This window comes from Nannobrachium achirus (genome assembly GCF_963921795.1).
Source record: "Nannobrachium achirus genome assembly, chromosome: 2".
NCBI lineage: Eukaryota > Metazoa > Chordata > Actinopteri > Myctophiformes > Myctophidae > Nannobrachium > Nannobrachium achirus.
In genome coordinates this window covers 49,142,982-49,159,732 of record NC_137811.1, presented here as the reverse complement: position 1 = coordinate 49,159,732, position 16,751 = coordinate 49,142,982, and the positions used below count along the sequence as shown (strand labels likewise).

General features: G+C 41.9%; 1 protein-coding gene across 1 annotated transcript in view; it reads left to right on the top strand.

Moving 5' to 3' along the window:
- The window catches only part of LOC308309097 (CUB and sushi domain-containing protein 3-like), a gene marked incomplete at both ends in the record, with an annotated part of 377,797 nt that overhangs the window by 124,391 nt on the left and 236,655 nt on the right, over window positions 1-16,751 (top strand). The window contains 7 exons of the mRNA XM_080754567.1: window positions 2,065-2,168; window positions 2,588-2,700; window positions 2,969-3,151; window positions 3,827-4,153; window positions 12,295-12,489; window positions 12,987-13,125; window positions 15,199-15,386. Coding sequence (XP_080610693.1) covers window positions 2,065-2,168; window positions 2,588-2,700; window positions 2,969-3,151; window positions 3,827-4,153; window positions 12,295-12,489; window positions 12,987-13,125; window positions 15,199-15,386 — 1,249 coding nt within the window. The remainder of the gene's footprint in view (window positions 1-2,064; window positions 2,169-2,587; window positions 2,701-2,968; window positions 3,152-3,826; window positions 4,154-12,294; window positions 12,490-12,986; window positions 13,126-15,198; window positions 15,387-16,751) is intronic.

The following is a 16,751-nucleotide window of genomic DNA, read 5'->3' as shown; positions in this document are numbered from 1 at the left end:
TAACTCTAATATATGTGTGGATGGCTTAGGTTCACACTTCGTCATTCATTCATTTACATTGACTACATACAGTGCATAGAACTGATGGAAGCTCTCACTTCACCACCGACTGCACTTATTGGCTGTTTATCTAAGGGTACAGAAATAGAGAGAAATAACCGCTGAATGTTGAAGGATATATCGACTTTGATCAATATAAATTGTACCTGTCATTCTTTTTTCTTTTTCATATTGTTGCTTTTCTCGGCTTGTAATCCTGGTACCACTGGAAAAGAGGGTCTCAGCCCTGTGTGTGTTTTCCGAGAATTAAATAAAGGTTGAAATGAAATGAAAAAATCGAACCTCCGTTCGAAGTGGAGCTGTGTGTGTGTGTGTGTGTGTGTGTGTGTGTGTGTGTGTGTGTGTGTGTGTGTGTGTGTGTGTGTGTGTGTGTGTGTGTGTGTGTATTGCAGTTGATGCTCAGGGCAGGCTAGACTCAACAGCACCTCTCTGGTCACCCAGGGTACTCAGGCTACACCAGAGGCTACATACAGACAGACAGACAGACAGACAGACAGACAGACAGACACACACCGCCACGTATAGGGAGCTTGTGTTCCACACAGCTCCAAAAAGAAATTGGCTCAGCCCCAAAGCTGAGAGCTCAAAGCTGAGCTTGTAATAGCCTTTGCGTATGCACTCCTGCACTCTTCTACATCTGACTGAGCCCCGTACCATATAGACCTAGTCACTGTGACATCAATAAAGAGCAGTCATGCTAATAAAGAGTGCACATCCGACAAATGTTCATTCTGAAATCACAAGGACAGGCAAGTGCCATAGTCAACCACTGATGTGCCTCGCCTAGACAAACAAGCCATTGACTTGGCACTGAATCTGTGTCCATTAGTGTTATGATGGTAATTATGCTTAGGCGTGGATTGTAATGAGGTTGTTATACATGCATATTCTGTGGGTATTGTCCTCCCCATGGCCAGAGATTGTGGGATGCCAAAGATTAGGGGCAGGCGATCATCATTCGCTTTTGCTGGCATCAACACATGCAGATCAACAGATGTCTTTACAGCACCTCTGTTCGTTGCAGTTGCATATCACCAAAGAATAGGCTTAGGTAGTTTCAATTCTGCTTAGCACAATTTAGCATTTGTTTAATTTTGTGTACATTTGATTCTTAATAAAACTCTTATATTTTAGGGCATCTTACTAGTCAATAGTAATTCTGAAATTGTATTCCACCATGACTGCCTCTCCATATTTGATTTGTGCAAGTGAATGTGAAGTCATGCCAGTGGTGGTTATTCCTCTCTGGAGGTTATTTGTGTCCTTTGTATGCGGGGGTGTAGAGGATTGATATAGAGCACACCATGCTTTGCTGTCTGAGTTAGAAAAACAGATGCAGTATGGGTGGATTTGTGTTCAATTGTGGCTCCCATTCTCTATCTATTCCATTCACGATTTGAGATTTACGGATAGTTTCTGCATAATTCATCAAATGAAAGTGCTTGCATGTATGTAAAATGCAGCCATTTGGATTATGAGATGAAGGGAATAAAGGTGGATGGGGTTTTATGTTATTGTCTGAGATAAAGCGTTATTCCCGATGCTGCCTGTTTGAAATATGTATATGGTATTACATATTCTATCTACATGGACTTGCTTCCCTCACATTTAAGCCGTCGCCAAAAACACTTGTCTCTAGGGGCAGCTGTTTGTAAGGAATTTGATGTGTATGCTGTAAATGCTGAATGGTTCAATGATACAACTTGACAATCATTTAGGAATGCCTGCTTCTCTTATATGAGTTTTTATCCTATCATTTAGTAAAGGGGAGTAAATGTCAGTGAATGTGTCAATCAGAAAAACACCATGATATAGGTACATGTAGAGTAGACTGTCTATTTCAATATTATTTAAATATTCTATTGACATCTATGACATACTCTAAACACGTCATATGTTGGACATAAATATTACCGGTATGTAACACTTTTGGCAATTGGCAACAATCTGCCGTATGCCTTCATAGTCAAGTGTTTTTGAATAGCAGCCTATATTTCATGACAGGTTATCCAGATCAACTTTGAGGAGTTTGACTTGGAGATTGGCTATGACTCCCTAACGATCGGAGATGGAGCGGAAGTAGGTGACTCAAAAACGATAATACAAGTGTAAGTATTGTGTCTACTGAAACTTACAACTGAGTAAACCATAATGTAAAAAAAAAAAAAAAAAGAACACAACACGCATAACACTGTCCTATATTGCAGCTCAGTGCTATGTACGTGTGTGGTTTTACCATTAAAATCCAAAGCAGATCAAATGATTTATAAATCACTATATTGGTTGCAGCTCTTATGTACCTGAATTTTCTGGTACATTAAATCACAAAAATGTGGCGTCATCTGGCTATTTGGTATTTACATGGTGTCTTTAGATCTCCGTTTATTGCCAGTCAATGTCAGTCAACGTGTTATCTTCATTAAACTATTAACTGCTCTGTATTGAGTTGCTGTTTGAATAGTGAAACTTGACGTTTGATGGGGGACTTTTGACACCCGTATGTCTTTGCTTTGGCCCTTATCTGCAGACTGACAGGGAGTTTTGTCCCCGACCTGATTGTCAGCATGTCCCATCAGATGTGGCTTCATCTGCAGTCTGATGAGAGTGTGGGCTCAATCGGCTTCAAGATCAACTATAAAGGTACACTGACTGGTTGTCTGTCTGTCTGTCTGTCTGTCTGTCTGTCTGTCTGTCTGTCTGTCTCTCTCTCTCTCACTCTCTCTCATTTCCAAAGTTTGAATCCTGGACCCCTCAGACACACTCTTTACCTGGAGTTTTATAGATAATGATAATATAAAACGTCAACATATTTTTTACTTTACTTAATCCTTAACTTACCCCTATTTCCCCTCCTTTCCTTCTCCCTACCTCCTTCCCATCCTCTCTTCCATCCATCTCTCACTCACAGAAATTGACAAAGAGAGTTGTGGTGACCCCGGAACACCTCTGTATGGCTACCAAGATGGCAGTGGCTTTATAAACGGTGACGTACTGCGCTTTGAATGCCAGTTTGGATTTGAGCTGATCGGGGAGAGAATGATAACGTGCCAGAACAACAATCAGTGGTCTGCTAATATCCCCATCTGCATATGTGAGTTGAAAGCATATTTATTTCCCCCTCACTTGTTTCCCTGTGCCAAGAAATGAAATGATTTCTAAAGTTCACTATAACACTAGGGATTATTGTGTTGTTGAATGGGCTTTTAAAGACATTATGTGGTTAAACAGACATCAACCCAATCTAAAACAGGAATATGATAACATAATGCTTGTTATATTTGGGTTTATTTGTTCAAACACAAATCAAGGTACATATAACACAAGACACAACACAAAATGCTAAAACAAGAGAGCACTTGTTTTAAAATTCCTTCTGTGAAATATACCTGTCGAAAAGACATTACCCATTTTCATAACATACATCTACAGTTGTATTGCTCTAATGTAGCAGTAGTAGCCTTGGGGACAGTGTGTGACTTTGCTGTGTGGACATATTTCAGTATTTCATTTACACCAACCCATCCTCTCACTCCACTGTCTCATGAATCTCCAACTACTCAGCAGCACCCAGGAGAACACTGTTGTCTCCTAATTGCAGAGCTAGTTACTAAATGCTGAGTTTGTGCTCCACTGATTTTGTTAATGTATAATCCACAATATAGATTGTAATGTGACAGGTGAGAGTTGTTGCAAAATTAATTCCCTGATTGCACTATTAAATATTAAATATTGAATCTAATCTACTTCTCCTTCCTCTCTCGGTCAGTCCCATGTTTCTCCAACTTTACGGTGCCCATGGGCACGGTGTTGTCTCCTGACTACCCAGAAGGCTACGGCAATAACCTCAACTGTGTGTGGCTGATCATCTCTGAGCCCGGGTCCAGAATCCACCTGGCCTTCAACGACTTTGATCTTGAGCCACCGTATGACTTTCTCACAATCAAAGATGGCGACCAGTCAGGAGCCATGATGCTCGGTCGCTTCTCAGGGGCCGAGGTTCCTTCTCACCTGACGTCCAATAGCAACGTTCTGCAGTTGGAATTCCAGGCTGATCATTCCATGTCTGGGCGAGGGTTCAACATCACCTACAGCAGTGAGTAGTTTGAAAAAATCGGTACATTCAGTTCTTATTAACAAGTGTTGCAACTAACACGTTAAAAAATATTGCTGTAATGCATCTACTTTTTGCGGGAACTAGTAACGTAATTATTTACATTTTCCAGCTGTTTCAGTTACTGACATTTGAATCGTAACTTACTTTACTACTTTAAGACGTGAAAATAGCCCACAACTTCAGAGGATAATCTGACTTCTACTCTTACACTACCCCCCTCCTCTCGCTGCAGCTGTGGGGCAACAGGACTAGTCACACTGTGTTCAAGGTGCTCTTGTTAAAAACTCATTCTGTGCCAAATGCCAAAATGGCTCCAAAGTAGCTGTGCCAGGATTTTTTGAATTTTTTTTGAATTTTTTTGAAAAAAAAAAAAAAAAAAAAAAAAAAAAAAAAAATCTATACAAAAAACACAAAAACCGTCAAAACCGTCATTGGCACCCAGGGCTATTGAAAAATAAACCGTCATTGGCACAGAATGAGTTAAGAGGGATGATCGGCGCAATCAATTCTTACTTTTTTCTGTATTGTATCAAAAAAGAAAGGTAGTCCTGCTACAGATGCTTGTAGTTCTGACCGTCTGGAAAGAAGTAATCGATGGGTTGAAACAACCTTTTAAAACAGCTTTTTGGCTAGTCTGCTTGTGACTCCATGGTCAATATAGTACAAATCATGCAAGTCATGCATCACTTCTGGGATTTTCCACTATGCGCCACTAGGGGCAGCAGCATTCTAGAAAAGCTCTCTGCCTGGCTACTTTAACACACCATATTCAAAGAGAGACAAGAGACAAGACAAGCTTATTTATTGTTATTTAGTTTGGTTATTTGTTTATTTTGGCTTAGTGGTAGGGCAAACATATTTGCGAGAAAGTATTTATTAGACAATGTTAGGCATAATGTGTAGATGTTTTAAACAGGCTGTCCTTTTCTTTTTGACTAAAGCCGTTGTCTGTTCCCTACAACATGTAAGTTGTGTGACCTCGGACTCATAGAATAATCTTTAATGGCAACAGGCGGCTGTAATACATTTTAATCTCCGCTCAGTGGATAGAATCTCACACATAGTAGGCTGTTTAAACTTGTTCAGCTCATGAACCTCTGTTTTACATTATAGGCTTATTGTATCTTCATTAAGTATGGATGAGATCATAGTAGGGATTGTTAGGTTGCTCATGTTTCTTAAATGCTAATGTTATTTTAGGTTGCTGTTTAATATAATACACTATATGACCAAAGGTCAGTCAACATCTTTTCTAATTAGTCTTTCTAATTAGTGCCCTTTCTTCCAGACAATGGAAATGTTAATGCTACAGCTACATTGACATTCTAGACCAGTGGTTCGTAACCTTTTTTTTCCACAATGCGTGTGTGTGGTGGTCACACACACACACACACACACACACACACACACACACACACACACACACACACACACACACACACACACACACACACACACACACACACACACACACACACATTTAATCATTTATTTAAGTCCACATAAAAGATACAATACAAGGACACAGATATTACAAGGTGTTGTAAAAATGTACAGTCAGCGAATCTTGGACAAATACCCACACACCCTTCAGGGCTACAAGTAACATTGTCTTCACCATATTTGGCAGCTACTGATAGTAGAAGAGATTGCACAGAATTTTATAGGCTGTTTAGCTGCCTTTTTTGTCATCCCAAGTTGTTAGCCACACACGCACACACTCACAAATCACAGACAAATAGAAATAATTGCAGATCTACAAGCTGTGACATCTTGTGAACTTGTAGATCTGCAGTTTTAGCTTTTTGTAGACTATTCTTTGACATTTATTGACATGCCCAAAATATAGTTGCTGCTAGGTTGAAAATAGATGAAACAAGTTATGATTTTGTGCAACATGTTTAAAATGTTGGACTCATGCCTATACCCTTTGGTGGGCATCTTTGGTGCCCCCTGGATCTCATGTTGGAAAACACTGTTCCAGACAATCATGTGTTTCCAAGTTTGTGGCAACAGTTTGCAGAAGGCTGTTTGCTCCCCACACACCCCCATACAGAAATGGTTTATTGAGATGACTGAGGAAGACGTTTACTAGCCTTCACAAAGCTCTGATCGTAACCCTATCAAACACCTATGGGATTCATTTGAGAACCGAATGCGGGCCAGGCCTAATCTCCCAACATCAGTGTCTGACCTCATTAATGGTCTTGGCTGAATGAAAACAAATTGCGGCAGGTTCCAAGTGGTGAAAAGCCAACTCAGAATTGTGGAGAATGTTATAGTAGCAAAGGGGGGGACTAACTTCATATCAGTGCCCATAATTAGCTTCCCTTTATCCACAAGAGCTAATGAGCTCAAACACTGATGCTGGGCGATTAGGCCTGGCTCACATTTGGCGTTCCAAATCATTCCAAAGGTGTTTGATAGGGTTAAGGTCAAAGCTCTGTGAAGGCCATCTCAACAAAACATTTCTTTATGGCGGGGCATGGGCGGCATGAGGGGATTGCCTTCTGCAAACTCTTGCCACAAAATATGGGACTTGACTTGGTTTTTCACACTTTTGCGAAAATGTGTCTCTGAAGACAGTTGAGACTATCTTTTAAGTTAACATTCTCTAGTAGCTTGAACAATGCAATACGTTTATGTTTGGAGGTATGGTTCTGTGCAGAATCCCCCCTTTTTATCCTTCAGGATAAAGCAGAGGTCATGCAGCTGTCAACTGATGTGTTTAGTTGCTAAGCTGAGCCATCAACTGACTATCTGTCATACAGAGACAGGAGCTTGAATAAGTGGCCTGCCTGAACTAATGCCGTGATCAATTTGATCTAAATGGGGACATGGTGAGGTCATTTATCCTGCTATCCTATCATCATACTATAAAATGAAGAAAACTCTGTTTGCATATCGGTCCGTCATTCTGTCTTCATCCGTTTCTCTCCTACAGTATGAAGGTTCACCGATCAATCTTAAATTGCTCATGGGCATTGACTATTGGCAATTTGGCTTATTCAGGGACTAGGTGATATCTTTATGTTCTGCCCATACTGTATATGGAGATCCGATCAGCGTTTCTGAACAACCGCCTATCCAACAGATTCAACTCCCTTGTGTCGTTTGTGACGTGCATGCCGCACTACAGAGACACACGCACAGACGGTGGCACATTTATTGCGACCGTAGGTCGCATTTACTACCAAAACCTCCACCGGCTGTCCGTGGGTGAGTGAGTGAGTGAGTCAGTCCGTCACACTTTTACCCTGCTCATATCTCCACAACCGTTGCCCCCATCCATGCCAAATTTTGCACACACACTCCTTGACTGCCAAACTACAACCTCCAAGGACCCCCGGAGCCCCCCGGACCTGGGGGTCCCTGGGGGACCCCCAGATGTAAAAAATGACCAAATGTGCTCACACGTCACACTTTTTCCCTGCTTATATCTCCACACCCGTTGACCCGATCCATGCCAGATTTTACACACACACTCCTTGCCCGGAGCCCCAGGGACCCCCAGGTCCCTGGGGGACCCCCAGATGTAAAAAATGACCAAATGTGCAAAAATGACCAAATGACCACCCCAACGGGGCTGCTCACGGGGAATTCCCAGGGACCACCGACTCCTGGTGCTCCAGAACGGATGCAAAAGTGGTGGCGCCCCCAGTGGAGGACCCCCTGCCACTGCAGCGCACATAAAATGCCGTAACTCGGGCTAGGAGCGTCCGGGAGAGCCGGGGCCGGTACCTATTCGTCCGCCAAGGCAACGCGGAGACCCCACCCCTCATTTCTCACATGGCCCTATTCTAGCGCCACCTTCAGGCCGATTTTTAAAACACATTTTTGGACACTGCTCCTACAGTTTTTGCCCTAAAATCACGAATATCACTACACAGCATGTCTACACTCATGTCATCAACATGGATCAGGAAGATTTTGGAAAAACACATTTTTGCCCTATTTGTGGAGATAAGCCACCTACGGTCGCTTATCTCCCGATTAGGGAGTCTTACTGGTAATAAGATGCAGTGTGTACACAGTGTACCTTGTGCGTTTTCCAATTATATTTTTATGAGCAGAATCAAATGTTTGGTCGTGGTTTATCAGGAGGCTGGTTGGTCTTATAAGGATTTTCTGAAACTGTAGTAAATGAATGAATAAATTCTCCTCCGGAATTACCATTCTAAAAATGGAGAGTCACTGACTGACCGTTGAGCTCTTTTAGTGTTGTACTGGACCTGGGTGCAGTGCTTTGGCAACTGAATTTCCCCAGTGACATCAATAAAGGTCCATCTATCTATACAACGCTAGAGAGAATGCCAGCAGAGAAAGAGCTGGCTCAACGGTGCAAAGTTATGAAGGACTTTCATTTAGCAGCAGACCCAGCAAGGCTTAGTCTGGAAACCAAAAAATAATAAAAATAATAAAGTGCCCTCAGCAGATTTGGTCTGGCCCCGCTCGGTTGTGATTGGATTTCCCTGCCCCCGAAGTTGTGGGGCACCAATCAGGGACCAGTATGCAAATATGAGGCAGTTTTATCACCAGATGCATTCACCCCTTGGAAATGCAGGTTCCACACAGAGATTCCAGACTAATATCTAGACAGTGATATTAGTCTGGCCATGCCAGGCTAAGCTAGGCTGGCCTAAAGCACTAAAGCAGGAAGGACGAAGGAAGATTTTTTTCCAGAAAAGTGTACAGAAAGAGTTAAAATTAGGTTTTTATGTGGCCACACCCACCAGTTCATTAAGTATGCCTGGTTATCCTGGTGGGTGGTAACCCAGCTGAAGTTAGCCACACCCACAGTGTTGGGTGAATGGTAAAAGGGGAGGGGATGATTATATGATGTCATTTTATCTGTGTTTTTGGATCAGCACTTTTGACCCACAAGGTGTCAGCCTCCAGGAAGAAACCCCAAATACAAAGGGAATACATAATTGCTCATAACAACCACACCAGGGGGTCTAATGAAGTACTGTCGACCTCCTAGACACATGAAAACCAGAACAAGTACAAAACTATGGCACTGCCTCTTTAATTACAATACAGTCTCATCAATTGTGTCGGCAAGAACCCATAGTAGCATTCAGTGTGCTACAGTGACCTAATGACCACAGTATGTCACATATGGTCAGATGAGTCATCAGATTAATCATTTTCCATCATAGTAAGCAATATGTACGGTAAAATAGAAGAGCAACTCTTCCTTAGGTTACTGAGAATGTCAATGCAGGTCATGCATTTTAGAGCAGCAGTGCAAAAAACACTTGTCTACAGAGATGTTTAAAAATGTATGTGGTCAGATGAGTCATCCCTAACCATTCTCCACAAGTACAGTTTGTGAAGGTATGTGTGATGTACACAAAGAGTACGGTACAGGCCTGAATGCTTGACCCCTAATAGTCTGGTGGCTCTGTTATGCTGTGGGGGCATTTTCCTGACACGGTTTGGGTCCACTTGTCCCTTTAAGGGATGGAAGGGTCATTGCAAATCTATATAAAGTTATTCTGAGTGGTCACCTCTATTCTATGATGACATATTTCCATCCTGATGGGAGTCACCTCAAGTGGTTTTACCTTTTAGCATATTGTATACAAATTGCCTGAATAGTCAGAATTGAATTATCATGACCTTCCCTGTACATCAAAATAGTGCTGTTTTCATCCTTCCAAATCGAAACCTTTTTGGCTGCAGCATTTTTCTTTACTTTATATTTTCATGTTTTTGTTCAATTTCTTGTAATGTTTCTAATGTGGTGATAGTGCAACACAATAGACAAGCTAATACACATACATGGTGTCATACAATTTTCTTAACAAATACACATTTATATTCTTTTAATATGGCAGTTATTCAGATTGATCATTCTAAATTGATAGATTGACTTCCAGTGTTCTAATGGTCCACAATGTGCTAATGTTGTACTGGGTGCGTAAATTTAGGTAAAAAAGATAACTTGCGCAAAAAGAGATCCGGCACCTATTCATTGACAATTAAGCACTGCCGACACAGGACCAACTCGAGTCATACAATTTCAACCACCGTTTGTGGTCCACAGAGCTAGTTGGAGACATAACGTGTTTCTCAATAATAAACACAAGACCAATGATTACTGTATCTGTGGACAATTCCTGGGTGAAAATTAGTGTATTCTCATGGGAGGAGAATGGTGGAGATGGCTCTAATGAATGTACAAATGAGAGCAGTGAGATGTTTTATACTGTACTGTATCTGCTCCCATACATTATGTATGTAATCTAACATAATTGCTCCTGTACGCGATATAAACTGTTTCATTTTTTCTGCCACAAAGAGTGGCAGAATAAATTAAACTGTTTGTCATAGCAGTACTGGATAGCAGAAATGATAATGGTTTGCATTTAACAATGTTACATAATGTTATTCTACAGCATGATCAAGTGCCAAGAGGCAGATCCCAATAATAATACTGTATTACATGTGAATCTGTTTCTTTCTAGCTCATTGTCACTTGATTCTGAGATGATGTGTACCTAATTTGGTGAAGCCTTGGACACAAAAGCTTGACACATTTGTGAAATCGCAATTGACTCTATTGAACCTCAAATGAAGTTGTTTTTTGCTATTTATTGTTCTTCTAACATGGAAACGCTACAGTATGACTCATGAACCAAGGAATCCAGGAACTCCTTGGCCTTCTGGCAGCATGCACATTTTGATTTTGGTGCTGGTCCTTCTTGTTAATTGCAAGATTAGCTCCGGATACACAGACAGGGGTGAAAACAGACAAATTTGGCCTTACAAACTCCCTTTGTCAGCCTTCTGATTGGTCCCTGACTGGCCAACCAGAAAAATCCTTCTCTTTTGCTACAGGGGGCAGAGTTATGCAGTGGGACAAAGTCCAAATTCTTTCATTCATCCATCCATCCATCCATCCATCCATCTTCAACCGCTTATCCGGAATCGGGTCGCGGGGGTAACAGTTCCAACTGAGACCTCCAGATTTCCTTATCCCGAGCAACTTCCTCCACTCCCTCAGGGAGTATACAGAGGCGCTCCCAAGCCAGTTTGGAGATATAATCCCTCCATCTGGTCTTAGGTCTGCCACGGGGTCTCCTCCCAGTGGGACGCGCATCGAGGACCTTCCAAGGAAGGCGCTCGGGAGGCATCCGTACTAGATGCCCGAACCACCTAAGCTGACTCCTTTCCAAGTGTAGGAGCAGCGGTTCTACTCCAAGTCTCTCTCGGGTGACTGAAAGCAAAGAGTGTAGTTTTAAATTTCCTTGAATAGATATTTATTTTTATTTTGTATTTATTTTTTGATTTGTCATGATAAATAGGAACACTCTCTCTCTCTCTCTCTGCCCTCTGCCTGTTTCAGAGGAACTATTTTGGTTAAACTAAGAAAAACACATAATTATTTTCAGGTGAAAACCCCTGTTTTTCAATGTTACTACTGTATTTTTTGTTCCTTTTTTATTAATATCACGTATATATTTTTGTACTTTAAATAGCAATATGAGGCTATGAAAAATCTCGTTTTGACAATGGGAGTGAATGGACAAAAAAGTCTTCCCTGAGTTTTTTGTCCCACCTAGTAACAGAGCGACAGGGGGTGGGACTTGACAAAGAGTGAACAGTAAATCAGTAAGCAGCACTGTAAATGTCCTTGTGAAACCATTAGACAACCTTTTAGACTTTGAAATATATTTAATTCTTAACTGCTTAAATTAAAATAGCTGATATAATGGTGCCTCAGGTTAGTGACTGGAACTCCCATTTGCTTACATTGCGTGCAGAACAGTTGACCTTTTCTACAGATGAGATGACACCTCTAATTCGCCTGAACTTCAAACAGAAGTCTGTTTTTTTCCATTCTTCATTTTAATTAAAAGTCAGATTTAATAGCTACATGTATATAGATTGTTTATTTAGTCTGCCAACAGATGTGTGCAGAATGAAAGAAGTTGGTAACTGGCAGCAGTCTTTGGGGAGGGGGGCAAGTGTCTGAGAGGAGCTGGTGGGGGGCTATTTCTTCCTTTTCTAAGTATATCCATTTCCCCTGCTGATCTAAGACCCCATTTAGTTATTCATAAAAAGTGACCGATTTATTCACTAGATCCTGTTCTCTTTCTTCTCATTACAAGCATTCGGGCACAACGAGTGCCCTGACCCTGGTGTCCCATTGAATGCGCGGCGCTTTGGGGACAGCTTTCAGCTGGGAAGCTCCATCTCTGTGGTATGCGAGGAAGGCTTCATTAAGACACAGGGGGCTGACACCATCACATGCCAGTTGGAAGAGGGCAAGGTGATGTGGAGCGGACTTATACCCAAGTGTGAAGGTACTGGTCTTGAATAATGAATACATTGTCTGATGGGCCAATGAATGAACAGACTGCTAAGTGGCAGACATGCAAGGAACTACTTTACCTTCCTCTCTTTGTTTCTAATCCTCCCCCCAACCTTCCATCCTGTCTTCCATCATTATGTCAACCATCATCCCTCTGTTATTCATCCAATCCCATCATACTATATCCATTCTTGTTCCTCTCTGTTCCTATCATCCTAACCTCACTTTCACTAACCTCCTGCTTCAACTTACATTTCCTCTTTCTGCTTTAACTTCTTAAACTTCCTTCAACCCAACCGTCTCCATTGCTTTTGCCTTCTTCATCTGTTCTCCTTGCATCTATCTTCTCACCCTTCCAACACACCACCATCTATGCTCTCTTCCCTCCCTATCTAACTTTCCCTTCAACTCCTCCCCACGTTTTCACCTTTATCCGCCTTTATCCTCTCCATTCCTCCTTTTTCTTCTCCTACACCTTTGCCCCTGCAGCTCCCTGTGGGGGCCACTACTCCGGGCCCTCCGGTGTCATCCTGTCCCCTGGGTGGCCGGGTTACTACAAAGACTCCCTGAGCTGTGAGTGGGTCATTGAGGCCGAGGTGGGACGTTCCGTCAAGATCAGCTTTGACAGGTCTGTATGACACTGCTACGGTGACTCATCCATAGAGAGGAAAATACACACGCGCACACACACACTCTACAGCAGGGGTCTTCAATGTTTTCAGGCCAAGGACCCCTTAGCTGAGAGAAGCAGGGACCCCCAGATTCCATATAGTTTAATTGTTTGATAGCACCAAATATGGGCATTCACAGATATGTCCTTAATATTGATGACATGGGACAGGGATCTCCATATTTGGGCATAAAATTTATGTTAATTAGTAAAGCCAAGCAGGGCCTTGGCGAGTTAGGGCCTGGATTTGATGCCTGGGGATCTCCATATATGGGCATAAGGGGGTACCCTAACAGGGCATCATGTGGGAATATATGGAGATTTTATTTATTTTATTCTTTATTAATATATATCCATATACATGGACTTTAACATTTTCGGGGAAGGTAGGGTAAAATCAGAGTAAAGCAGGCTCTCGGGCCAGTTAGGGCCTGGGATTGATGATCTCCATATACTGTATGGGCATAAAAGGGATTTTGTTTCTGGGAATCCAAATATATGGACTTTTATTTTATTTTATCCTTTATGTATCCATATACATACAATATATGTTATGCCCATACATGGAGATCCCTATCTGAACCAGCCACACAGATATGGGCCATGACTTGGCCATCTGGCCAGTGATATGTATCGGACAAGCTGTGACATTTCTCATGGTAAACTCCGACCTTCGGTCGCAATAAAAGATCACATAAATAATCACATAAAATATCTATCACACAAAGATTTGGGGACCCCCTGTAGTAATTCTGAGGACCCCCTAGGGTTCCCGGAACCCCTGTTGAAGACCCTTGCTCTACAGTATATGCAACAACAACCTTTCTCTTAAAAATGGTGGCTGCTGTTCAACTGGAAATACAGTGTTAAAGGAGATGGAATGCAGCTTTGTGTCTGCATGATAAAAATGCTGAAAGTAATTTTGAGAATAATTTAATTCTGTCCCTTATGCAATACCTGTAATAACGAGAAGAAACAAAAATGGTCATGTTTCAAGGCATTTATATCTTCATATAAAAAAGGCAAACCATCAAATGTTAGTTTTTATTATCCTTGCAACCTCGCTGCTGTGATCAGCAAGACAAAACTGCTTTGGTTGTGAATGTATTTTCCCTCAAGCTACAGCATAGTGTGAATGTGCTGAGGTTCTGTCATTGTGCAGAGCCTAGGTACAGTGTAGTAGTTTAGTGACATAGACTGGAGGCGTTGTGTTCATTAATATTGTTTGCATTGAAAAAGAGAAAGATAGTTTTTTAGTTTTTCCCCCCCTCATTAACAATGTCTCAAGGTTGCTGATTCTTCTCTGTGCTCAACATCATCACTCACCCACAGGACCGATAGGAACGTTTTCTAAAAGATAGTGGCCGGGTTTCCCAAAGCGTTTTTAGCCCATCGTAAGCCCATTGCATGGACACGCATGGTCGTAGAGACCAAGCCCCGATTGTCATGTTCCCGTGTTAATATGGGTTCGGGCAGAGCGACTTATTTAGCCCCCTACAACTACACCAACATTCAGATTTCACAAACAAAGTGCTTAATAAAGTCTCACACCTGTCTAAATACGGCTTTCTATAATGACCTGTATCCTCCGTTTTCTTTAATAAGAAGCCTTTTTATCCGATCACTGTCTGTTTATCTCAATGGGGTTGGTGCGCATGGGGAACACCAGGAAATACATGGGAAAACAGAACGCGATCGGATAAAAAGGCTTCTTATTGAAGAACAAGGAGGATACAGGTAATTATAGAATGCCGTACTGTATTTAGACAGAAGTGAGACTTTGTGAAATATGAATGTTGGTGTAGTTTTAGGGGGCTAAATAAGTCGCTCTGCCCGAACCCATGTAAACCCGGGAACATGACGGTCGGGGCTTGGTCTCTAAGACCATGTGTGACTGTGAACTATGATGGGCTAAAATCGCTTTGGGAAACTCGGCCATTGAATTTTGACACAAATAATGTCTGCTCTAGGGCTCTCTCCCTCACTTCTATCTCTCTGTCTCTCCCTGTCCTTTCCTTCGTTATAATTCAGGTTTCAGACGGAGCTCAGTTATGACTTCCTGGAGGTGCATGATGGCCCCAACCTACTCTCTCCTATGATTGGCTCATTCAACGGAACCCAGGTGCCACAGTTCCTGTTTAGCAGCAGTAACTTCCTGTACCTGCTCTTCACCACTGACAACAGCCGATCCAACAGTGGCTTCAAAATCTATTATGAAGGTCAGAGCACTTGCTGTACAACCTATGAAAAAGGTGTTGCTAATACTACCTACAAATGTATTACACTCTATTAATGTCTTGTTAAAGGTCTTATGACATTACATTTCTTTCTAGGCTTTTTTCATGTTTCCTGACATTATTAAACATTCAGTGTTTTTTCTGTAATCTGTAGTTTTTTGAATAATTAGGCTCAGAAAGGTGAGTTAATTTGTCTCTGGACGTACGCATCATCATCCAGGGGAGGGTGTGGTTGTAGGAGAGGTTGCATCACCTTTGCTGTTACTTTACATTGTGTTTCCATCAGTCCAATGCACCATTTACCATTCACCACTTTGGTTGTTGAGTTCACCCTCCCCTACAACCACGCCCTCCCCTGGATGATGGGGCGGCATAGCTCAGGGGTAGAGAAACCGTTATTAGAGCACGAAGGGTTCCCGAAGGGTTCCCAGTTCGAATCCGGGCTCCCCCTGAGTTAATGTAGAAGGGTCCTTGGGCAAGACTCTGAACCCCACATTGCTCCCGGTGAGCAGGTTGGTGCCTTGCATGGTTTCCTCCGCCACCGGTGTATGAATGTGTGCGTGAATGGGTGAATGTAATGCACAATCTCTGTAAAGCGCTTTGGATAAAAGCGCTATATAAATGCACCATTTACCATTTACAATTTATGATGATGCATATGTCCAGAGGCAAATGAACTCACTTTTCTGAGCCTAGTAATTCAAATAACTACAGATTACAGAAAAAACACTGAATGTTGAAAGTTCAGTTTTTGGGGGGTGCAATTGAGGTCAGGAAACATGAAGAAAAAAAATATATGAAATTTGATGTCATAAGACCTTTAACGCAATGATATTTTTAGTTTTCTTAACTTTCATGTAAAACCAGTCTTTCTCATCGCTTACATTGTGGTTTGAAGCTCTTCTATTTACACAGCAGATACTGTATCCATACACATGTAGCCTATTTGTATAGGACATTTGACAGAGCAGTGTCAGAGACGGTAAAGACTATTACAAAAACAGGACATACAGTAGCGTTGTAAACCAGCCTCCTCCTGAAATTCTGATTCGATATACTGTAAAAACACACATAGAACTAAACTAAGTCCAGTCTGAACAGATTATTTCGCTGCTTTTCAGCTGTCAGCAGTGTCCAAGGGGAGGGAGTTAAACACTTTTGGAGCCCCGGCCTCTTTCAAGGACTCAATCATCTTTAGTTAGTCTTGACCGTGGGACAGCCTGTAAACCTGGTCAGAACATCCTGTAAGTGTTCTGAGGCATGTGGCATAGTAGGTGTCTACTAAGGAAACGCAGGATATTACAAATGGTATTTTCTTCTAGTAACATATATATAGAGGCGGAAATT